This window comes from Ictidomys tridecemlineatus, chromosome 5 (genome assembly GCF_052094955.1).
Source record: "Ictidomys tridecemlineatus isolate mIctTri1 chromosome 5, mIctTri1.hap1, whole genome shotgun sequence".
NCBI classification, from domain to species: Eukaryota; Metazoa; Chordata; class Mammalia; order Rodentia; family Sciuridae; genus Ictidomys; species Ictidomys tridecemlineatus.
This window is the reverse complement of record NC_135481.1, coordinates 94,431,338-94,457,864: the sequence shown is the minus strand read 5'-3', so window position 1 is coordinate 94,457,864 and position 26,527 is coordinate 94,431,338. Positions and strand designations below refer to the sequence as shown.

Genomic DNA, 26,527 nt, shown 5'->3' with positions numbered 1-26,527 from the left:
GAATATTTTATTGGGAGTCATACTCTTTCAGCACTCTACAAATGTCTTCTGGCTTCCGTCTTTCCTTTATGCTACTTAACCCAGCAAATGGTTAATTTTAACAACCAATTGTCTCTTATTGTGAAGGCATTTTTGCATCTGGCTATTTTGAAGATTTTTCTCTTTTTCTTTTGTTTTCAGCAGTTTTTATTATAATAGGCCTACCTCTGTATTTCTTCTATTATCTTGGTCAGTGTAGACAGAACTTCTTGGTTGTGTCTCAAGGCATGACTTTTATTAGTTTTAGGAATTTCTCTACAAGTATTTCTTCAAACATTGCTTCTGTTCCCAAACACTGCACCTATGTCTCCTCTCCTGGAAATCCAATTGCATATATGTATTTTACTGTGACTCACACGCTTTTTACTCACTTTCCTACATTTTCTGTGCTTGGTTGTCTTTATTCTGTAGTTAAAATTTTTTTTCTGAAAACTTGTCTTCATCTATTTTTCCTATATTCCGTCTACTGTGTTCTTAAACTCATCTAGTTTTAGATGAGTACGTAGAACTCATTCTTCTTTCAGATGGTTTAACTTTTGGTTACTTATATTTCCAGTTCTGGAATTGGTTTGATTATTGTGAAGATTTGAATTCTCTGGTGAGTCTTGAATTCCATATATACATCTGCAGACTCTGAGGCCACTAAAACCTCTCCTCTGCCTCCTAACGTTTTACCTGGTATTTATGCTGGACTTTACCCCATGACTCTTGCTTATCAGCAAACACCCAAGGGAAAAAGAACTGTAGGATATTTTTAATTTTGAAGAACTCCAACTTCTCAATTCTTTACTTTTTGGAATCAGGCTTTTGGTGTCATGTCTATGAATTCTTCACTAAGCCCAAGGTTCCAAAGATTTCTCTAAAGATTTTATCAGAAATGTTTTAGTTTCACACTCCATCTATGATCCATCTGAATTAATTTCTGTATAAGGTATGGCACATTAAAGTCAAGGGTTATTATTATTTTATGAATGTTCAGTTGTCCCAGTGCTGTCTGGAAAGCCTATCCTTCCTTCTCTGCTTTGGTACCATTGCCAAAAATCAGCTGGCTTTGTCTGTGTGGGGCTATTTCTGGTTTTCTATTCTTTTCCACAGACCCATGTGTTTATTATCCTTCAACAATAACAGTGATTACTCTAGCTATATCGTCAAACAAGGTAGAACAATTTCTCTTATTTCTTAAAATTGTTTTAGTTTCTCTGCCTTTTCATACAAGTTTTAGAATAATAGTGTCCATGTTACATTACAGAAAAGAATAATCTAAAATTTATGTGAAAAGAAAAATGAATATAGTGTGTCTATTCGTTTATTAATGTCCTCTTTGATTTCATCAGTCTTTCACAACTTTTTTCACATAAGTCCTATACTTGTTTAGATATATGCCTAAGTATTGTTCATTTAAAAAAAAAAGAGATTGTAAATGATACTGTATTTTATCAGTTTTCACATATTCATGAAAGAAAAATAATTAGCTTTTTGTAAGGTTCTACTATATCATACATGCTAGCTGAACACACTTTTACACAGATTCTTAGGGATCTTAAATAGGGATGGTTTCATTTTTTCCTTTCCTATATCTACATGTCTATTAGTTCCTTTTCTTTCCCGAATACAGTGATGAGAACTTCCAGTACTATGCTGAATAAGAGTGGGGACAGAACACATTCTTCCCTCCTTAACATTCAGTCTTACCATTGTATGATACAAGTATAGATTTTTTGTAGATGTTCTTTATCAAGAGAAAGTTCCTTTCTATTCTAATCTTTCTTAAAAATCATGAATAGCTTTGAATTTGTTAAATGTGTGATTTTTCTAGGCTGTTAGTAAGGCGAGTCTACATACTTGTACTGTGAGTCATAATGAGTCTTACCTACTTGTGAATGCTGAGCCCGCCTTGCATCTTTGGAATAAACCCAACTAGGTTTGGGTCTATAATTTATATATGTAAATTACTGAGTTACATTTGCTAATATCCAGGAACTTTGAGTGTACATTAATGAGGAACAGGGCCTATAGTTTTCTTCTTTCTTACTTTTTCTAACTTTGGTATCAGGGCTTCATAAAATGAACTGAGAAGTATCCATCATCTACTTTCTAGAAGAATCTGTAGAACTGGTGATGATCTTTCTTTAAATATTAGGTAGAATTTTCCAGAGAAACCATCTGGCTCTGTAGATTACTTCTGGAGTTCTAAAATTATTGATTTAATTTTCTCAAAAATTATAGGGATGAGTTGTGGTAGTGTTTTAAAGGAGTTGTTCCATTTCACCTGAGTTATCAAAATTACATAGGTACATAGTACCACTGTATTACACTGTAGATGTTCACCGCACTGGTAGAGACATTCCATTTCATTCTTGATTATGGCAAGAGTTGTTTTAGCTCCAGATTTTTCTTTTGTTAGACTTCCTAGAGTATTTTCAACTTTATTGATTTTTTTTAAAGAGCTAGCTTTTTATACCATCATTCTGTTATCAATTGAAGTCAATTGATTGACTTCTATCTTTATAACTTCCTCTGTCTTCTTTGCACTTATTTTGCATGCTCTCTCTTTTTCAGTTACACGAGGTATGATCTTGGATTACTCATTTGAAACATTTTATTTATTCATTCATTTGTTATTATTACTTAGTGTTTTTGGTACTCCTATGGATTGCACGCAGAACTTCATGCATGCTAGGCAAGTGCTCTATCACTTGAGTACAACCCCAGACCTTTTCCTTTTTATTTTAAGCCAGGGTCTTGCTAAGTTGCCGAGGCTGGCTATGAACTTGTGATCCTCCTGCCTCAGTCTCCTGAGTCATAGGATTACAGGAATGCTCCACTGCATTGGTCACAAGACTTTTCATCTTTCCTTAAGCAGCATACAGTATTATAAATTTCAATTCTCAGCCAATTTAGATGCATCTTGTAAATTTTGATATATTCTCATGTTCCTTTCATTTAATAAAATTTTAAATTCCCAAAGGCTTTTTCTGGAGCTATTTCTGTTATATTTCTATTATTTCTAGTTTGAATCTACTTTGTTAAGGAGATGATCTATTTTTAGGATTTCACCTTTTAAAAATTTGCTGACTTTTATAGCCCAGGATCTGGTTTACCTTGACATATGCTCCATGTTGCTTGAAAAGAATGTTCTGCTTTTGTGAGGAATGTTTTGTGTTGATTAGATCCTACTAGTTGATAGTGTTGTATAGTTCTATATCCTTGCTGATTTTCTATCTAGTTGTACAAAGAAGATTGGTAAAACCAATGTAATTATGGATCTCTTTTTAGTTTTATCAGCTTTTAGCTCATATGTTTTACAGCTGTTTTATTGGGTCACAAACATCTAGGATTGCTGTTTTTTTGGTAGAATGCCCTTTCACTATGATACATTTTTCTTTCCTGTCCCTGGTAATTTTCTTTGGTCTGAATTCTATTTTATCTAATTTAACAGCCATTAAGGCTTTCTTTCGATTAGCATTTGTATAATATATAAATGCAATCTTTTATGTTTCAACTGAGTTTAGTCAAGTAGCCTAAAGTTCACATAACTGGATAATGTTTCACTTTAAATTCATTCTGTAAATCTTTCCTTTAATTGGTATATTTAGAACATTTACATTTAAAGAAATAATTGATGTGTTAGAACTTAATTAAGTCTGCCATTTCACTTGTTGTTTATTTTCTTTATCCTGTCTTTGAAGATTAACTATGTTTTAGAATTCTATTTTGATTTACCAATAGTGTTTATAGGTATCAATTTTACCAAATATACAAACTTTACCTCCTTTTAGGCTTTTTGTCTCTTACCATATATAAAATAATTGTCTGAATTTCTGTATGCACATTGATACATACCTTCAACATTGGTATAGCTTTTGCTTCAAATGCCAAAATAATGCAGGGAACTCAATAACAAAAGTAATAATGCATATATTTACTCTATTATTTTTTCCTCCTATCTAAAACTTTAAAATCTCTTCATCTATCTGTATTTTTAGGGTAGGTCTGCTGGTTATAAATTCTCTTGTTTTCCTTCACTGACAACATCTTGATTTGCTCTTTATTCCTGAGGGATATTTTCGCTGAACATAAAATTCTTGGTTGACAGTTCTTTTCTTTCAGCATTTAAGAAATGCCATGCCATTTCCTTCTGTCCTCTGTAGTTTCTGATAAAAAAATCTCTTATTCAAAATTGTTCTTCCCCTATAATAAGGTGTCATTTCTATTTTGCTTCTTTCAAGACTTTGTCTTTAGTGTTCCGAAATTTGACCATGATATATTTTGGTTTTATTTTTTTTTTTAATTGGAAGTTTCTAGTTTCTATGTTAATTAGTATGAGTTAATTGTACATACTAATTGGATACAGTGCGACAGTTTAACACATGCGCACAGTGTGCACCAATCAAGTCAGGGTAACTAGTGTCTCCATCTACTTATCATTTCCTTATGTTTGGAGCCTTCACACTCTTCTTCTAGAACTTCATAAAAGATGTAATATATTATTATAAACTACAATCACTGTGCTGCAGAACAACACTAGAGGTTTTTCTCCTAATTGTGTTTAGATTATTCAACCTCCCTGCAATATTAATTATATTTCTATGTGTCCTTAGTAAATTTTACATATTCTCAGATTGTTGCTCATTTATTTTTCCCAGATTAGACATCGAGTTTCTAAAGAGCAGAGGCAATACTTTGTTCATCTTTATAAATCCAATACCTAGCACATAACATGTTCTCAACAAATGTGTGTCAAATTAACCAACCATGATATATTTTGCTGTGGACTTCTTTGAATTTATCTTGTTTAGCTTCTTAAATCTAAAGATTTAGGTTTTATACCAAATTGGGGAGGATTTTAGCTGTTACTTCTTTGAATACTCTTTCAAAGCCTGCCGCCTTCTTTCTCATTGTCTTCCAAGCTCCGACAATATAATTATTAAATATTATATTGCAGTAGCACAAATCCTGAGGCTCCATTTTTATTTTACATCTAACTCTTTGTTATTCAAACTAAATGGTTTCTACTGCTCCGTATTTAAGTTCACAGACTCTTTTCTCCATCTATCCCATCTTGCTGTACCTATTGAGCTTTTTGTTTTTGTTGCTGTAATTTTCAGTTCTAGCATTTCCGTTTGTTTCTTACTGATATCTTCTATTTCTTCTCTTTTCTTTTTTGGTACTAGGATTAAACTCAGGGGCACTTAACCACCGAGCCACATTCCCAGCACCTTCTCCTTTTTTTAACGCTTTATTTTGATGCAGGGTTTCACTAAGTTGCTTAAGGCCTTGCTAAATTGCTGACACTGTCTTTAAACTTGTAATCTTCCTTTCTTACTTAGTAAAAGTATCTGGGAGATCTTACCATGCCAGTATATAGAAAAGTTTCCTGTTATTTTTACTTCTGCATAGTATTCTATTGATTGCGGTAGCATAGTTTCCCTATCAATGGTCATTTGAGCCTCTGGGATTACAGGCATGCACCACCATGCCTGGCTTAATATCTTCTATTTCTTTGCTAAGATTTTTTTTTTAAATTTTTTAAAATCATGCTTTTAATTGCTTTTTAAGCATTTTAATGATGGCTATAAAAAGCACTGTTAGATAATTCTAACATCTGTGTTGTCTTGGTGTTGGCATGTATTAACTCTTTCCAATTCATGGTATGACTAGTGATTTTCAATTCAAATCTATATATATTGGATAAGATGTTATGAGATTGGGATCTTATTTAAATCTTTTTTGTTAGCAGGACTCCTTTATTACCACTCTGGTAGGGAGAAAAGGATATAGCTAGGTGAGGTTAAAAGTCGGTCCCACTGGCATGAGAGGGAAAGGGCAGGAGTGGAAGTTCCAGCTCCCTATGAGTTCTCCACTGAAAGTACCCTTCTGGAAGTGCAGGGGTGAGCCTTACTACTCTGTGTGGTTTTCAGTGCCACTGCAGTGAGGACTTGAATACATCTCATACTTGCTGACTCCCCACTAGGTCCTGACTCCCCACTAGGTCTCCTCTGGCACCATCATGGGGGAGCAGGTGCTTCTCATTACCACTCCACAGAGAGGCAAATTCCAGCTCCCCACTTAGGCTTCTCTAGCAATGCCTCAGGAGAGTTCAGAGAAGGGAGAAGGCTGTAGCCATTCCTTGTTTTTGTGGTATTTAGTAGGAGTAGAGAGATTGTTTACAAGTTTTCTGCCTTTCTATGGCTTTTTTTTTGTTGTTGTTATTGTTTTTTTTTGTTGTTGTTGTTTGACTAAAGGGAATAGGCTTTGGGGGTGAAGGGGCTTCTTTTGCCTGTATTTATTGGGATTTCTAGGCTGCTGGCTTCTTTCAGCTCACAAACTGGGATATATAAGCAAAACAGAAAACCCAGAGATCTTACCACTGTGCAATTCCCCAGATCCCAAGGTCCTTAGCCAGTCTGCCTTCTTCTATCTACCTTTCAAACTCTTTTCATGTTTTATTTATATCTAATATCCAGCATTATTGGCTGTATTTAGTAGGAAAAACAGGGGGAAAATACATTTCATTATTTCCAGAGGCCAAAGTCTCAACTTAGTTTAAGAAAATATTTTGTCCAGTCTTTCTTGTCATTCTCAGTGGGTAGTTGGTCTTCATTAAGCTACTCTGCCACTGATGGAAGACTTTGGCCATTTGTTTTAAACCATCAATATTCATATTGAAAAGCACTCATTTTGATTTGGTTTTCATAAACATAACTCTCTTAACTACTTCCTGAAGATAAGTCTCTATATTGTCCTCCAGAAAGAATGATAGAGACTGGGAAAAAAAATCAATTATTGATAGGAAAAAAATGCTAGTTTAAAATTGTATCCATATTGGAAATTACTAACAAAAATAACATTTGGATACTGGGTAGGAAAGTTTTTTAAAAGTATTTGATACATAGTTTCAAAATTATTTATATACACTTATAGATATATCCTAACCTATTTTTATCTTTGGCATAATATGAATGAAACAGTCTACACATGCTAATAATTTTATCTAACAATGTGTTGTGTAAAATTTCTCACAAAATAAAAAAAAATGTATGGGGTATTTATAAAAAACAAATTTCAATTATATAGGAAAAGATTCTTAATTGTAGCACTGTTTGTAACAGAAAAAAGGTTGGAATCAACCCAAATGACCATTGATAGGGAAACTATGCTACAGCAATACAATGGAATACTGTGCAGAAGCAAAAATAACAGGAAACCTTTCTATGTACTGTCATGGAAAGATCTCCCAGATACTTTTACTAAGTAAGAAAGGAAGTGTCTTACATTTTATATAAAGAAATAAAACTGTCTATGCATATTTGGTAGTATCTGAATACAGAAATACTGAAACACTGTATACAAGAAATCATAAAAGTGGTAACTATGAAGGAGTGGAGAGAAGAGCAATAGAAAGAGAATGGAAATGAGACCCTTCAACATTAAATTAATGGTCTTATTACGTCTATTTTCAAACTTTTATTACCCACTCAAAGCCTAGAGGAAGAAACTACTTTAACTTTTTATTTTAAAGCTGATTTTAAAATATAATTAATAATTCACAATAAAGAAGATTGAAAGGTTTGTTGTTATTGTGTAATATTTGTATTTTCTGTATTCTATGAACCAAAGAATCCTCACTGTAAGTGCCTCTTCATCTTGCTGTACTCCATCACTGCAAACTGCAGTCCTACCACAACCATGTCCCCCAAATGCCAATGCTATCAGTCAGCCAATCACAGGGTCTTCTCATTGGAGAGATACAGCCATCCTGTCATCCAATTCAGCCTTGGTTGGTCAAAAGAACTGGGATAGGCCAGCACAGGGTAACCACTCCTTGCAAACAGACAGGACAAAGCTGTGGCTGCCCCTATCTCCATTTCCTGACCTGGTGGCTGACAGGTACAATTTGGTAGCCACCTGACTTTTAAACACTATATAAAAGATTTAAACTCTAGGAATGACAATTGTTCTGCTAAAGTGTCATTCACAGAAAATTGGTTTTGGAAAGAATGTTTCCCTTTGGGTCACTTTTCAAAATAGCTGCTGGAAATCAACAAAGAAAATGGCTGGTCAAACTCATTTATCTTCACAATAAAACACTACAACGTGGCAATGAATAGGGTTTAAGTCAGCAGAGAATTTCATTCATGTCCTTAATCAAAAGATCAGTACTCAATGTGATTCTGCAATCTGTATACGGGGTAAAAATGCGAGTTTATAACCCACTTGAATCAAAGTGTGAAATATGATATATCAAGAACTATGTAATATTTTGAACAACCAACAATAAAAATTTAAAAAAAATTAAAAAAGATCAGTATTATTTATTATGGAATAAATATTGCTTTTTCCTTTCATCCCTTCTTGATATAAATTGCAGACATAAAATAAATATTACTTTCCTTCTACTCTAAATTCGATAACTTAAAGAGTAACTTTAAAAAACTGAGAACCCTTTCCCCTCACAACCTCTTATATGTAATTTTGTATAACAATGAGAATACGATATGTCAAGAGCTTTGTAATGTTTTGAACAACCAATGAAAAAGAACCTGAGAACCCAATAAGTATTTTCATTTGGGCACATTTTTAATAAACACCTAGGAACCAAATGAAGATACTCCTGTTGGCAAAATCACTTCCTTGTACATGAAACCTGACATTTCCTAGTGAAAACGGACCTACCAATTTCATTAATGCAAACTGGCAATTGTGCTTTAAATATTTATGAGCCTGCCATACTCCAATTTTATTTGGGCTTAACATGTTATACTTAATACTAGGCATTGAAGCCTATGGCAATTAGATTCGGAGCCATTGTTCCAGTTTCTTCCCCGTGCATAGGGAGGGAAAGGAGGATAAGCTGTGTGGCATATTGGTTGATAACATGAGCTCTGGAGTCCGTATGCCTGGACTCAAGACTAGCCTCCACAGATCCTAACTGTGATCAGCCTCTTTGTGCCTCAGTGCACTTGTATGCAAAACAGAAATAATAGCACCTACATTAAAGGATTCTAAGGAATAATTAAAATAATTCATGCAAACTGCTTCACACAGTATCTGACTTAAGTCACTGCTCAATCAAAATTCCCTATTCTATTGCTCTCCTGCATGTGCCTCACATTCCTGTTCAACTAGACTGCTACCCACCCCATAAGAGCACTCTGCTCTTGTCCCTCTGTACTTCGTTCTCACTGTTTTGAGTCTGGAGTGACCTACTGTTTATTCTTCGGCCTGATGAAATTTTCTTCCCCTTTAAGATGCATCTCATTCTGACTTGCCCCTGTTGGCTTGTACCTCCATTACTCTCTGTTTGCAGTTCTCTTATATTAACCCTGACATCCATTACAGTAATTTATGACCTTGCCTCCTTCATGTATAAGGTCTGTGTCTTACTAGACTATTTATTCTCTATTGTATTTAACAATCTGCCAGGAGTGGTACTTAAAAGGCACTTACTGGATTTGAAATGGTCACACTTACTTGTAAAAGCAAAATATGTTACCTATAACAGATGTTCTCTCATAGGAAGTTTATTAAGATTAAAAGAGCTCATGCATGTAAAGGGTGACTAACAAGCTATTATTTTATAATTATCAACAAAAACTAACATTTCTGAATGTCTACTTATGTGTCCAGCGTGGTATTAAGTATTATACATGTGTGAATTCCTTAAAATACAGGTAGGTGTGATAATTCCCTTTGCAGAGTAGATGAGATATAGGTGTTTTAAAAATAACTACTAAAGAAAAATGGTTAAGATATGTCAAATTTAAAAATAATGAAACTGGTCATATGATTTAAAAAGTTGAAGCTGGGGGTGGTGGCACATGCATGTAATCCCAAGCAACTCACAGGGCTGAAGCAGGAGGATTGCAAATACCCGCCTGGACAACTCTGCAAGACTCTATCTCAAAAATAAAAGAGAAAAAGTTCTGGAGATGTAGCTCAGTGGTAGAGCACTCTGGGTTTCAATTCCCTATAATGCATACAAAACAATAACGACGACAACAAAACAAAGTAGAATAGAGTAGTGGACTCCCTTAATACTTCACAATATAGTTTTAAGGATCAAAATAATTAAAGAAATGGAAAGGTAAAGGAAAATTTTCAAATCTTAAAAATGAAAGGCAGTATTACGTGAATTTGTATCCAGTGTTCAAGATCACTAAAGATGAGAGGAAAGTAAATGGGCCTTAGAACCGCTGTAAGCCACAAACCCCTCAAGTGTAAAACAGGCCAGTAACTAACTGGAAGGGACAACTCAGGGTTGCTATGAAGGTTGAATCAGATGATGCCAGTAAAGTGATTGAAACAGAGTAACAATGAAACACATATCCATGTAATCTGTTTCTATCATGATATATGTTCTCAGTTGTCTAATAAATAAAGATATAAGGACATGATGTGTGAACAAAATCCAAAGTTCATTCAAATTTTCTGAGGCTCCAAGTGTTCTCAATTCTAGCCAGTTTGAAAACACTGTCAAGTTAGTTTTATCTTTTCTGTCATTTTACATAACAGTAGAAACAGACATCAATAACAACAAAGGCCCACAAAGGTATAAAGAAGGAGAATGTGAATGCCGGGATAAACCACAAAGGATGTATTTATTTTCTAAAATGAATTTCTTTGGAATTCAAGGAAATGCCTACTTCCAATCCCACATGCATATCATTGTCAAGTCAAATAAGAAACAAATTATTAGATCTTTGTGCAATGCTTTCTTGTATACTTTACAAATAAAATTTTAATGTTTTTCTTCTGTTCATTTTACGTTTTCATACTGATAAAAGAAAGAAATAAAGCACCAAGGATTTGAAAGGCAAAATGCACAATATAGCAAACAAATTGTGTTTTCTTTTTCTAAGCATAATTTTATAAGCCATTTAATGAGAATAGAAATCATTTTAAAAAATTTAAAAGGAGACTTAAAAATTCCTTTTGGTGAGTCTGGTTTCCTGGTATCACACTATGAATCACTTTAAATCGAGGCTATATAAAACTTAAAATTTTTAAAAATGATGACACAGATGGAAAATAAAAATGCTTTGCAATGATTCATATGCGTATCCCCTACAGTACATGCATTTCTTTTTAAAATCTGCATTTCTAAAGGCATCAAAATAATCAGTTTCTACAAAAGGTTCCAAGGCATTAATGAGATTTATGAGATTTCCTATGGAAAAAAAAAAACTGACTGCTGTGCTGAAGTATGCCTGTCATCTGCTATATACCAGCACAATCCTGGCTTTGAATGCTATGAATGGAAACAGAGAAGACAGGAGAGAAGCCAAGTGGTAGTGTGCCCTTTGGTCTAGATAGAGAGCTGCTCACATAGGACAGCATGCTTTAAACTTTTACATTCCACTGCTGAGGAAAAGCTGCCTAATACTAAAACCCTATTCAATGAGATAATGTATGTAAGGCACTTCTTTCCAAAATAAAATCAGAGAAAATTACTGCCAAATTTTAATTTTTAATTAAACAAAATAACTATCATATATTACCATTAATAATTTGTGAAGAGAAGGTTATTTCAACATCTCCAAGATAGGAGAACCATAATTACAAAATAATGGCCAATTTATGAATTAAATAAATTTAACTCTGGGTGAATTCATTATAGGACTCTTATCTTCCTTGTGTGAAGGAACCATGAAATGTTCACCACAACATAGCACCATCTGCAGTCCAACATTTTGCAATCATTAACAGAGGACAAAAATGTGCCAGCAATCTGTGAAATATCTATAATTGGAGTATTTTATTTGATATGTTTAAAATAAGGGGAAATGATAATAAACACCTTCTTTATATAAAATATTCTGTCCTAATATAAATTTAGGATGTTAAGTATATGATTATATTATCAATGCCTAAGGGTTTATTTATTCTCTTTAATAAGCATAGTCACTGACATGACTGAATCAATAAAGTTGAACCTAATCATCATTTTTCTGCTCCTTCTTTTTTAGAATAAATGCCCAGAATATTTACTGGAAAACAGCCTTCAAAGTAGTAAGTTTATGCATTAGTTATTTTCTGAAACACACAAAGTGCTTCAATTTACATGTTATACACATGGATACTCTCAGCATTCTTTAAATACACATGTTGAATAGACAGTTGGCACATTATGAAAAGCAAAATGGATAGAAAAAGCACGGATTAGAAAAGTTAAATCCAACTATTGGTTCATTTTATATTCTTATTGTTTGATTAAAATAATAAATATATCTCAAAACTTATTTTTTTGAATTTATATTTGTTTTAATAAACTTGGAATTTATAAAATTAAGGAAACACCATCAAAAGTTTTCAGAAAATGACATTACCTAGACCACTTTCACTTTTTGAGGGATTTTTAAAATGCAATGGTAAAACTACTTTTACCCATTGATAGGATGCAATATGGCTGAAGTGCTAAAAGTTAAAGTAAGATTACGCAAGTGCAACATCTACAAAATTAGCACATATGTTCAAATTACTCCAAGCAGAATGTGGATAACATTCTCTGGTTAGAGACAGTTTCAGATGTTAACTCTTCTTCCTTTAGGCAACCTTTATATGGATTATCCTATCATGCATTAGCCTCAAAAGGACCTCTACATTTTGGAATGCGAAGTATTAAGGAAGTGAATCATAAGCATTTTAAGTCTGTGATATTTATTGGGCCCCAAATTCTAAAATTTTATGTTTATAAATCTTGGCTAAAATTTAGTTTTGGTGTTACTAATGGTTTTAAAGTCTAAGTTTTTAAGAATGGTGGTACAGAGCGACTAACAACTTAGGCTCCGAGGCAGATGACTGATCCCTGGCTCCACAACTTATTAACTCTGAGAAATTTGATTTATTATATAATCTCTTTGTGCCCCAGATTTCTAATCTTTGAAATGGGTAATAACAGCACATACTCTTGAGGTTGGGAGATTATATGGGATAACATTTAAGGTACTTAGAACATAGCCTGATGAATATACTCATTAGTGTTAGCCCCTATTATTACTGTACTAATTATTATAATGTAATAACATCATTATGCTTATTGTTACTATTATTATTGCTACAACTTACTCCCAGATATTTGAAAAATCTACTACATGTATAGAAGAGTATCAAGAGAGATGAACATAGTTTAAGAACATAGTTTCAGTTCTGGCACTGAGAATTTCATTGGAGGAGCAATGTTCCAGGAATTAAGAAAACAGAAAATTAAAATCCTTATTAATAAGTGGTATCAGTTTTCTCTACCAAAAAAGAAATACTAAGGCCTGTATCCTAGAAGACGAGCAGCAAGAATGTGCTCTGCTGAAAGCCACTCACCCCTTGTTCATCCAGCTTCATGAGCTGCTCTGTGACTTTGGGAGTGTTGAAGGCCAACCGCAGGCATTGGACATTGAGCTCGGGGATCACGTGCTCCAGCACTTCTTTCAAAGGAAGCCCTCTAGCCGTTGAGTGCTTTGCTGTTGAAGGAATAGCATCTTCCAAGACAGAACCTCTCAGTGTCATGAGCTGAAAGAGAGACAGGTGGCACAGTGAGGTCTCTCAGGAGGCATGAAATTGTTGAATAGGTCATATGCTCTGGAGGCCTATCTTGCAGGCTCCTTACTGAGCTGGGAAATGACTTTTGTTGATTGAACCAATAAGGAACAAAGATTGTGAAGAGTGAGATAACAAACTTTACACATAAAAAATTAGGTCAATATTTTCAAAAGTCCAACACAAGTTCACAGGAATTCACGATAAAGTATTCCAAGGATATTTAGGTAAGTGGCACATAAAACATTCCCTTAAAAAGTCAGTAAGAGGGCTGGGGTTATGGCTCAGTGGTAGAGTGCTTGCCTAGCATGTTTGAGGCACTTAATTCAATCCTCAGCACCACATAAATGTAAAATAAAGATATTATGTCCACTTAAAACTAAAAAATAAATATTTTTTTAAAAAGTAAGAGCAAGATTTCTATATGGCCATACAATGCCACAAAGTATGCTAACAAAGAAGTTAAGGAGATACCCCAGAGAGACATCTGAAGAAAAAATGCATAGAATTTGAATGTTGCACTTTTGAATTATAAAAGGTAAATACCAGGATAAAGTTTTAAGTTTCATAATGCTTTGTTGACAAGCATAAACTGTTCACATCTCCAAATGCTGCTATAATAGGACAATGATTATAGTACAGCAGTACAGCACTGGAAATTGCTTTATGTTTTCCCTTCTTTCTTAAAATATCTTCTATTATAAAATAGAAGCAAAGACATCTCTTTACATAATGATGATTTGCTGGAGCAAGTTAACTAGACATGAAGCCTGACATGCTCTTAATTTCCAAAAATTTTCACATGGCAAAATTGTTGCCATAATATAAATACTGTTTGATGGCATAAGAAATGCACCAAACTGAACAAATACCCAGTAAATGTGTAGGTTGTAAGACATTCTACTGCAATCAGAAAGCTGACAGAGGAGTACCTGTGAAGGGAAGTGTGTGGCGCGGAAGAGGGTGAGAGATGAGAAATACACAAGTGCAACCAGGGAGAGAGGTGTTTACTCAGAAAAGTATACGGAGACCAAGTCCTACAAGGCCAGAGGCACGGGAGGCACCACAGTGGCTCAGGGAATAATGGAAGGCCCTGGCAGAAGGAATGGCATTAGAAAGGGATTGTAAAATAAAGTAATAATTTCTACAAAAAGAAAATATCAGATAAGATGAGCAAAGGTATAGAGATAGGAAAAACCAGGGTGAAAGAAGAAGGAGTGATTGCTACAGCTGGACCAGAAAGAACCAGGGAGGAGTGATGATGGAGCTGTGAGCTGGGGGGAACCAGGACCCACAGCAGAAGACCCTGAGGCTGACTGAGGGATGTGCACCTCATCACTCTCCTGTGTGATCACAGGACACATTCAGATGGGGAAAACGATATATAATTTCAGAAACTAAATTGGCAAATGAGATATGAGAGGAAGAAACTGGAAGCAGAAAATACAGTTAGGAAGTTAAAAGTCTTTAGGTAACAGGCAAAGAAGGCATGATATAAGATTAGCAGGGAAAAGGAAATCCAAAGGAAGCATGCCCAGGAAGTAAAATCTGTAACATCTGCCAGCTGATGGAGGGAAGAAAGATAGAGGTTAGGGAAAACAAAATTTATCAGTATCTTACTCTCAACAGAAGAAATGGTACTGGAGGTATTTGCAATATATTTATTTAATGAGGATCCTCTACCCTTAAATGATTTCAAATAACGCATAGAAAATCATCATTTACATACTATCTCAGTTGACAGAAAGTGTTTTTGTTTTATAAATTATGGGCAATGGGTGAACAACTCAGTAACTACTGGGTTCTCCCCTTCATGAAGTAATACATGCCTGGATAGGGGACCACAAAGACTGGGAGCATTTTCAATTTAGAAGCCAAGACCAGAAATGTACATCATTGCATCCTGCACAACAGAAAGACAAAGGCTAACTTTGAAGTCAAAGAAGATGAGGAAAGAATGACTCATTTTTACATCTGACTCACTGGCACTATGTACTGATATTTTCATTAATGGCTTCCAGAAACAAGGAGAAGAGTCTTCATAAAAATCTTTGGGCTTCTGAGTTTAAAAATACTCATATGCCAGAAGACTGTTCACAAACAAACCACTATATCTACAAATTAATGGAAGGACTTTTTTGTTGATGTTTTGCAATGATTGACTTCTACTAAGATGAAAGAGATTGGCTTCTGTCTCTGTTACATGGATGCCATTCACTAAAGCCACAGGAGTGCCAATGTCAATGCCATGACTGTGTTTTCTTTTTTCTTTTTTTTTTCCCAATATACTGATTGGCTTGGGAAGTTCCTAATATAAAGTTAAGTGTTATTTTGTTGTACATCTAATAAACTTGCTTCAGTAAAACAAGTGAACTGACTGAACCACAAGGTCCAGGAGCGTGGGCAGGACCAACATTTAAAAATATCTCTACCAACGAGCATTAGCAATTTCACCTCCATGGCAAGTCTTATACAGGCATTAAAATTGAACCATATATAAGGATTATTTTTCTTGGAAAGCAAAAAATTACAGATAAGTTAGTGGTGATCAATTAAATAAACACTAGAGGAAATAAATGCTGGAGGGAGGGAGAAAAGAAAAAAAGGAAAAAAGAGAAGAGAGAGAGAAAGGGAAGAAGGGAGGAGAAAAGAGAGAAAGGACAGTTTAATTTTATTATAATTTTTCTTCTCTTGAGATTCTGGGATGGAACCCAAGGCCATGCACATGGTAGACAAGTGTTCGACTATGATTCTTCACCCCCAGTCCCTTAAAGGGACTACTCTAGGCATTAGGCGTATAATAAAGAACAACTCAGATAAAAGTTTCCACCCTCACAGGGCTTACAATTAAGTAAGCAAACAAAATTTAAAAGCACAATATGTAAGATAGTGATAAGAGTTACTGAAACATAAAGTATGGAATCAAATTTAAATTGGGGTTGGGGTGGGACTCAATGGTACATCACTTGCCTAGCATGTGTGAGGCTCTGAGTTCAACTGGGACCATCAAAACCAAACCAGACAACAACAACAAAAATGTCATAAATGGGGAGGGAATAGAAATTTTAGACCCCGATGCGGAGAAGGTCCCTCTGATGTATCAGAGAAGGCCAGAGGGAAGGACATGGGGAAGATGTTGTCAGAGGGAAGAATAGGGAGTACTGAAGTCCAGAGGCACAGGTATGCTGAGGTCACCTAGAGGGGAAGGAGGCCTCCAAGGCTGCAAGAGACGGAGCAGTAGGAGTTATGGGAGATGCTGAGATGAGGTGGCAGAGACAGCTGGGAAGTAGATATGCCAGGTCACAGAGCTATCAAGGACTCTGGCTTTTACTCAGGAGGATATGGAGAACTTTGAAGGGATTCTGAAGGAGGATGGGGCAGATATGGATTACATTTCAAAGAGATTCCCTCTGAGCTAAAAGGAAGCCCAGGTTCAGGGCAGAGGCAGGGAAAGGATTTTTCAGAGCAAGGTCCAGGTTTGGAGGTAAGAATGGTTGAGATCTAGACTTGCAGTATTTTGAAGACAATGGACAAAGATTGCTTAAAGAACAGATTTGTGGGCAGGAGGAAAGGAGAAGAGTCAAAATGTGACTTCAAGGTTTCTGATCTGAACAACTACAATCTCCAGGTTACCAGGAACTGAACATCAATCTTTAACAACAAATGGCCATGGTATATTTTGTTGGATGATTGGTTTTGAGGCACTAGGAACTGAACCCTAGAACTTTCTGCCATTGAGCCACATTCCCAACCCCTTTTTCTTTTTAGTTTTGAAACAGGGTCTCACTAAGCCCAGGCTGGTATTGAGATTGCCCACTGCCAGCCTCATCCTCCTGGGTCACTAGGAATATGTAAGCGTGTGCCACAGCGCCTGGCTAGCCTCAGTGTTGTGAACAGCATTTGACATGGACACTTACAACAACAAAGGTGAAGGAAAAGGACCAAGGAAAAGAACAAAAAGGCTAACCCTGTGACCATAAACCAGAGGGAGGAGTCAGGAGCCAAGTGGGAAGAGGTGAGAGAATAGGAGGGAAAGACAACAGTGGTTCCCAGGGCACAGCTGAGTCAAGATGTTGAAGAGTGACCAGCAGAAGCAAGAGGCAGGGTCTGAGAAAGAAAGGGCCCCGAGGAAACTCCAGTACTCTGCAGGAAGGATGGGATAGGACAGTGGCAAGAAGCTTTGGCTAATGGATAAAAATACCAACAAAAAGGAAGCAAATGATGGGGTTAAAATAAAATAGCCCTGGGAGGGGGGAAAAAGATACAACAGAAAGGACGAAAACATTTGGAAGTAAGATGAGGGTATTCACAGAAATCTTGTGGATCTGGGAAGCTGAACAAGGGCAGCTGCCCGTGTCTACCTTCCAACACAGGACACTCCATAGAGGTGGCACATGGCTAAACCAGCAGCTTTGAAAGTGGGAAGGGACAGCTCTTCATTTCTCCTTGGCCGCTGTAAACACCACATTAGATTTAAAGTGTTGTTGTTAAAATCCCTATTTTTAATTTCCCCAGAGTTCAAGCTTAGGAACAATTACTAAGTGAAGCCAACTCCTGAAACTACCCTTGATTCAACAGGGGAAATGAAAACAAATGTCCTATTTAAACCAGTTTCAAAACCATTATTTTCTAGATACCTCAAGGGTGTATTAGGCATTAATGCATAAGAATAATCTTAAAGAGAATTTAGGATTAAAGCTGAGAGGAAACACACTGACAACTGGGACAATAATACCAATGTTTAGGGGAAAAATAAATAAATAAAAAATCCCATGATCCCAAACTTGTTCACAATTTTAAAAAGCTTTGTTGGCTATTTTAGTTTTGCTTTTCTTTTTTTAACTAGAGTTTCACTTTAAGATGAAAACCCATATATTATGTGTATTTAGACTCTAAAAGAGCCTGTTCAACCCACAAATGGAGAGTCTCTGGTTCCAACTGTGTTATAGGCTTATACAGTGTATGTCCAAGGTGCAGCAAAGTGAGGGTAGGAGAAATAAAGTTCCCTTTGCTCTTCTTGGCTCAAAAAATGTTCTCTGCCATAACCTGGACAACTGAGCTAAGTCTCAGGTGACCCGCTCTCCTCCACCAGCATGCCCATTTCTCAAGTTGGCTGGTGCTTTCCAGCTGTCCTGAGTGGGATTATGCAACTCCCACTTGTGATTCTGAAGGCTCTGATCCTTTAGGTGACACTTCACAGACAGATCTTTCTCTGAATCAGAACTGCCTGTCATCTACTGCATCTATCCAGAGCTAGAATGCAGAAGGGACCCAGAACTACCCACCTGGCCTGCCTCCATTGCCACCAGTGTGAAGACAGGAGGAGCCTTGCTTGCTCCAAGGACACTGTGACCTTGTGCTATTGAATCTGCTATTGCTCTGCAACTTCTACTACTTTACTTTTTCCTACTTCAATTAAGCCTCAAGTCTTTCTTATCTAGAACTTACCTCACTAGTTCGAAAGATCATTCGGTAGTTGTATGGAGATCCATTTTCCTTCATTTCTTCTGGTTTTTCCCTTCGTATGCTCACAGCAACTGGACCAAGATTCTCATCGGCCCCAAAATAGTTCCAGTGTTCTTAGGTAAAATAAGACAAAACCAAGTCAGAAAACTTACTTAACACTTGCAAATATTAGATTCTGCTCAGTATTTACTATCGCCACTCAGAAATTACTCTATCAATAAAATGTAAGCACACTTAATAGGTGTCCTTCAATGAGTTTTAAAAAATTAAGGCTACATAGGTTTCATTCTGGAGGAGATAACACTGAACAGAGAGGGTCTGCTGAGTTGTTCACTATGCCACAGCTAAATACTCTACCATAATTTCTTAGAAGAAATTTGTGGGGTTTTTTCCCCATATTCTACCATTTTAGTAAGCTACACTCTGTGTGCTCCTTGATTAGGGAAGGTTTTTGTCAGTATTTTAGTTTTCACTAATTTTTTTTTTTAATTATTGAGAGTAGAGTTTGAGGAGAGCAAGATTTCCCCCAGATTAAAAATATGTCCCCAGTTTGGAGAGAGGAACAAGATGTCTGATGGAGTAACTGAGCTGCTGAGTGCCCCAGGGAGGCAGAAGCCTGAATACAGGGCTCTGGGCATTACCAATGATTCCCATGTAGTGAGCACAAAAGGTACTCAGCAAAGCCACTGAACCCAAGGGCTTGTGTGGGCTGGTTGGACAGGCAACTCCTAGGCAACCAGAGTGACCAGGTGATGATGAGTCTGGGGCCTTTCATCAGTGTACACAACTGCCCAACAACCCAACCCTAGGCACATCCTTGGGAGCAGGGGAAAGTCTCCAATGACTGGTGTCGAATTTACTTTTCATCTGACAAGAAGGAAGGTGGGGATCGAAATTAAGTTAATTTATAAAAAACGTTGAGTTGATATTTACTGGGCACCTAAATATATAAGATTCTTTTAAAAATCAAATTTGTTGCTATGTATATGAGATGTTCACAGATGAGAAAATCCATACAACACAGAAATATATGAAAAGTGAGAGTAGATAACTTATTCTTCAAACCTCCAAAATATTTTCTTTACATTGTTCCTTTACACGTGAAATGACTAAATGACCAACTTGTGAAATGGTACATTATTTGCATACAAAATGCACAACTATTTGAAAATTCATGTTATTTCCATACAAAATATATAAGTATTTGAAAATCCATGTGAATAATAAAAAATCATAGCATAACACATCTAATCATGTGGTTTTAAAGTTTAGATAATGTATAAAAGTATAAATACTAAAGCACAATTACAAGAAAAAATCATAAATATTGAGGGCTCTTTAAGAATATTATAATCCATGGAAATTCAAAATAAGAAAAACACACAATGGGAATACAGGCAACAAACGTCTTGTTATGGACAATTGAGAGCAACCCAATAAATGTCACAGAAATTCATGTACAAACATTCATGTATACCCTTCAAAGCACAGCACATGAGAATCACACTCAGAGGTTATTTACTCTTACTTTGCACACAATTCTAATAAGCTTGCTTGTCTGGTCTTCAAGCCCACTGCTTTATTTCAGAGGTGTGATAACTCCAGATGTTGACAAAGTCCAGGGTGTAGGGCTGATACAGACTTGCATGCAGACAGCAATGTGATAGAACAACTGACAACAAGGAAGAAAACAGAAAGGGAGGAGACAGAAATAGTATAAAAAAGCGGACAAGAACTTAAAGAAAAACAAGACAGCAATCTGGGGCCACTTACTGAAGGAGCAAAGAGCTTCCATTAACACACTTCAATACTCTCAGAGGATGTTTTAACACTGTACTACAGGACAACAGCGGATGTGTCAAAGATGAGCGTGAGTTGCATTCATTATAATCTGCTCCTTGCACTTTACAGATCAGTCACAACCAACTCTAGAAACTCTTTAAATATACCCCATGTACCTCAAGAAGGGCAGGTGGAGACACGGGCCACTATTAACTCTTCACAGAAAACCTCACCTCGTCCTAGTCCTCTCCTCAAGCTTTCCCTGGTCAGCTTCTTTTCCGCTCCCTCAGTGCTAATGCTTTACACATCCTCTGTCCTCATTAGCCTCCCCATCACCTACCTCCTCAATCTCAGCCAATGACAATGCTATTTCACAAAATACTTCCTCCTCCTTTATCACCACTCACAAATTTTTCTGCAGCCTGACTCTTGCTTCCTTTTCCCTCCAATCCAAGATCTAGCTCCTGATATCCTTCTTGTTCCGCCTTTCCAGGAATGCCAATTCCTTGGTCACCCTCTCTCTTCACTGCCTCCCTCTCTCCTTGCACCTTCCCATCACCATCAGGTTAAAGTTCCCTTCATCGTTTTTACGCAACTTACCCTGGCTCCTTGTCATTCTCCAGCATGATAGGTGAATGGAGAATGAAAAGGAGCCAGGGTAAGTTGGCTGGTTTCATTCTGGAGATAACACTGAACAGAGAGGGCCTGCTGGGTTGTTTACTATGCCATAGCTAAATACTCTACCATAATTTGTTAGAAGAAATTTGTGTTTTTCCCCCCATATTCTACCATTTTAGTAAGCTACACTCTGTGTGCTCCTTGTCTAAGGGAAGGTTTTTGTCAGTAGTTTAGTCAGGGCTTTGGGCATTACCAATGGTTCCCATGTAGTGAGCACAAAAAGTACTCAGTAAAGCCATTGAACCCAAGGGCTTTGGTTCTTTCTTCCATTGAAAACTTGAAAAACCTGCCTAATTTCTCACATTAGAATTGTTAAAATCTGATTCCCACTATCTGGGTCACCAATGACTACCTTAAAGTTAAAGCAAATGATACTTTTGTTCTTACCTTAACGCAAACTCTCCAGAGCATCTAGAGCAGATAATCAGTCATTTTTTCCTAGGAGCACTCTTCTTTCTCCTTTCTATGGCATCACCTGCTTCTGACTTTCCTTCTACCACTCTAGGCTACTCCTGCTGTTTTCTTTCCCTTTCACCTTGAATTTCCATCCACTCAGAGACTTTACTTCCATCCCACCATTGACAACATCTATAAGTCTCCATGTCCGCTCCAGACTTGTCTAAGGCCTAGGTCTCTACATTCACCTAACAGAATACTCTCTGTCCCATGGGAATCTGCAAAAGAGAATGCATCACCTCCCACATAAACATACCCAGTACAACCCTTCATGCAGGCCCCATGTCAGCAACTGCTACCAAATTCACCAGTGCTCTGGCTAGACCCACTGCCATGCCCTGTGAATGCTAGTTTCTAAATATCTCTCAAATTGGTCCACTTTTCCCCCTACTGCCTATGACTTAGGATATTTTCCTGAGTGTAATAATTGGTTATCTTTATCCAACTTCACAGAGCAGTACAATGATTCATCTAAAATGCAAATCTGACTGACCACGGCTACACTTAAAGTCCACCTCTGGCTTCCTGAAGAGTCTCAGACTTTCCATGGCTCCCTAAACCTGCTCATGACCTCTTGGCCATTCTCAACTCAAACCTTTTGCTCATCCTTTCAAACTCCGAGCATCAACTTGTCTTTCAGTTGTGAAAACTTACTGTACTCTTTTTCCATCTGAAAAACTGCCTGGAACATTCTTGCCACAACGCTTCTTCTTTTGACTAAATCCTCTCAACTTTTAGGTTTCATCTGAAGGACCCCTTAAGGACACTGGTGCAAATGAAAGGGTAACACTAATACTTGATTTAAAAGTGTTAAGAGTTAATAAAATAGTGAATCCAAATATTTAATATGCCACAAATACAAAAATATAGAATCATTACAAAACAAAATATATAAATTGATGAAAATATAATTATTAAATAATCATTTCATTATTACTTGGCAGATAAAAACAATGTGATTTAAAAAATAAACCCGATATATAATAAACTTAAATATTAAATTAAAGTCTAAAAATAAAGAATATTTTGTTACTAATAAATTATCATTCAAACTTTGTGTATGCATGTGTGTCATTATCAAAACCTGAGTATATTTTTGTGCAATTTTTCCTAGCTACTTAAGTAGTAAATTCTGAGCTGGGGGAATGGTAATGAGATAATTATAAACTAACTTCAAACATATTGTTTAGACTCTTATCTTCAAATAAACCCATCTCTAGTTTGATAATGGTGGAAAGATCTCTTTTAACTTATGTACCTATTTGTGCAGATATTAGGTGTGTGTGTGTGTGTGTGTGTTGCTGAGAACTGAACCGAGGACCTCATGCATGACCACACCTTGTTTTAATTGAAAAGACAGTGCTAGCTAGTATTTCCAAAACAGCATTTCCAGGCAGTCATCATGTATGTTAGTTCTACTGGTATAGATGAAGATTTTGGTCCAGTTTCCTGTGTTGAACTCACTACTATCATGATTAGACTCTACTTGTTCAAAAATCAACTTGACTTAAAAATTGTTTTTATAATAAAAGTTGAGTTTTGGTTCACTAACTATTTTTCTGCTTTTAAGAATTATGGATAAAGAGAAAAAACAAAAACAAAAAGAACATTTTCTATGTGAACACAAATTTATCCAATTCAAAATATAATGCAGCATGTTGCCATCCAGTAGAGAATAATTCTTCAAGTCACCTTAAATTGAATTTTAAGAATTTTTAGACTTTGATCTCAAGACAAAGGTGTTAGAGTTGACATCCTCAGCCTGGTCCTGCTGGCAACTCTTGGCTCTGCCTGTCCTTCAGCTTCACTGGAAGGCAGTACCCCCCTCATAGCCTCCTGGCCTCTGGGCAGCACTTCTGTATTTGCTCCTTGATGCAGCATATTTTATTTTTTCCCTATCATCCATCTACCTTTATTTTGTCTAGTTGAGCTAGTTATCAGCTGCAGGGAGCCCTTCCACCCACATTCAGCTCTTTCTTTCTGATTTGGGAAAAATCAGAAGGGAAGGGGAACAAGAACAGGGAGTTATGGATGAGTGGAGAGAGAAAAAAGAAGAGAAACTGTTTCCTTGTACTTTTCAGGATGAGGAAAGTAAGAGGAAGAAAAGGGAAAGTGAGGAGAAACAGAAGAGTCAAGGAGGTTGGCTAAAGCTGCTACTGAATGGACTGAAATATTGATATCACACTGCCAAATACAGTGATTTAGAGCTGGCCCACCAGAGTGCCCAATACCAATACTGCAATCACTATGTTCGAATGATATAGTGCAGCAAAGGTAAGCAAGTCACTTTACTAAGTAACCATGAAAATATAGATATTTCTTTTTTACAGATATGGCAACTATGGTTTAGAGAGGACAAGTCATGAGTAATATATACCAGAACTGAAACACAACTGACTTCAAAGCTCTTTTTTTAGCCATTATATATAGCATTACATTCCTAGAAGTTTCTAAAATCTTATTAAGAATAAAAACTAGGGCTGGGGATGTGGCTCAAGCGGTAGCGCGCTCGCCTTGCATGCGTGTGGCCCGGGTTCGATACTCAGCACCACATACCAACAAAGATGTTGTGTCCGCCGAGAACTAAAAAATAAATATTAAAAAAAAATTCTCTCTCTCTCCTCTCTCACTCTCTAAAAAAAAAAAAAAAAAATTAAAAAAAAAAGAATAAAAACTAGTTAAAATTTGATGCCTGAAGCGATAGGCTATTTATCTAGTCAGATCACATACAATGTTTTATTCCCTGATGTGCCATACAGCCAAGGTTTTCCTGTGTTAAGGGACAAAAGTACCAACAACACATCCATACATGACTGATTCCTCCTCCACTTTCAATGCTCTATTCAATACCTCAGCATGTATTTAACCTGGAGTTCTCTTATAAGTTCTAGGTTTTGAATTTTAAAAGGGATAATATAAAGAGTGCTATGTACCTATTTGTGCAAATATTGTGTGTGTGTTGCTGAGAACTGAACCCAGGGCCTCATACATGACCACACCTTGTTTTAATTGAAAAGACAGTGCTAGCTAGTATTTCCAAAACAGCATTTCCAGGCAGTCATCAGGTATGTTAGTTCCACTGGTATAGCTGATAAATACTTTTGCCATCACTAGGATTCCACATCGATACCTGTATTTTTGGATGATATATTAATAATAACAAACTTTTTACAGTCTTGAAGATGAGAAATAGTGAATAGGTCAAAGCTCCACTGATTTAAATATGATAGTCAAATCACCTCTGCACACACACCTGCACACAGGCGGAAAAAGATTAAGCCCAACATTTTACTGTAAAGGAGAAAAGGATAATAGAGTCACAGAGTTAGAGGCTTTCAACCAGCAATTTTGGATTGTTCATACTGGTTTTCATGATATCTGTAGGCTGTGTATTAATATTTTAGTTGTACATTTCCCTAGGGACACCAGCTTAATCTAGACTGAGAGTGATCATGAACATAAAAATACATTTTAATTAATAATTTACACAATTATAATTTATGGCTTAACATACTTCTGTATGATTATTAAATTTTTAAATAGGGAAAATAAGCATTATAAACCCAAAGCAAAGAAGCACGATGCCAACAAAGCTTAGTTACTATCTCATGCCTAACAGAATTAGAAACAACTTTTCTGAAATGGAAAAACAAGGAACATCAGCCCTGGGATGAAGCTGTAATATATTCGTACATGAAGGCGGCAATGTGGATCAGGACCAACCATTTTAGAAAGCAGAATGGCAATATATGCTAAAGTCACAAAAATATTCACATTCTAATCTTAGAGTTATCCTGACTATACAGAAGGGAAAATAAAAAAACTCTTCAATTTTCTCTGGAAAAGACACAGATCACTGCAGAAAGGGGATGTTTTCTACAAATAACAAGCAGACAGACTTGAGCCTCACTGTGTGTCAGCAGACCAAAGAATGGACCTTACCAGAATTAAAGCTATTTCACCAGTTTTAACGTGCTTTGTAAAAACAGCCTACTTGGGAAGCTATACGTTCATAGACATGAACTCTGACCCTTAATATTTCCATTACACAGAGAATTTGGAAACTAGACCACTCATCATAGCATGAGATTCTATGAAACTATTTCTCTCTGCTTGTTGGGTTCACACAGTTCAAATGTTTTACTTTTGTGAAACTTATTACATCTTATGATGACTATTAACTATGTTAGAAAGAAGATATAAATTAAAAGTTAGAATTAAATAAACAAAATAATAAGTATTCTGCTTTTAAAATGAACTCTAGGTTTGCCAAAGTGAAGGTAGTAAAAGAATAACCGCTTAAAGAATAAATGTTTTCAGGAAGAGCACCACTCAGAGATTTCCAATCTCTGGTTCCCAAAGGGGTTATCCTAATTATAAGGGTGGAGGTTCCATGAGAACTAAGTAGCCTATGACTTTGCATCATAATCAAAAGCAGGTCAGAGTAATGGATGGGGACATTTACAAAGAGGACTGGCCACATGCCAGACTTCTGTCCCAAAGCACTGTATGAAACTTATAATTATTGTTGTGTAAGAGTAATTGCCTGCACTTACAGAGTGCATATGACTCT

General features: G+C 36.2%; 1 protein-coding gene across 19 annotated transcripts in view; it reads right to left on the bottom strand.

Annotated features, from left to right (window-relative positions):
* The window catches only part of Sipa1l1 (signal induced proliferation associated 1 like 1), a 355,619-nt gene that overhangs the window by 100,713 nt on the left and 228,379 nt on the right, over nt 1-26,527 (bottom strand). For all 19 annotated transcript variants that reach the window (XM_078050449.1, XM_078050450.1, XM_078050446.1 and 16 more), the window contains 2 exons: nt 19,021-19,151; nt 13,357-13,545 (listed from right to left, as the gene is read on the bottom strand). In XM_078050449.1, coding sequence (XP_077906575.1) covers nt 13,357-13,545; nt 19,021-19,151 — 320 coding nt within the window. The remainder of the gene's footprint in view (nt 1-13,356; nt 13,546-19,020; nt 19,152-26,527) is intronic.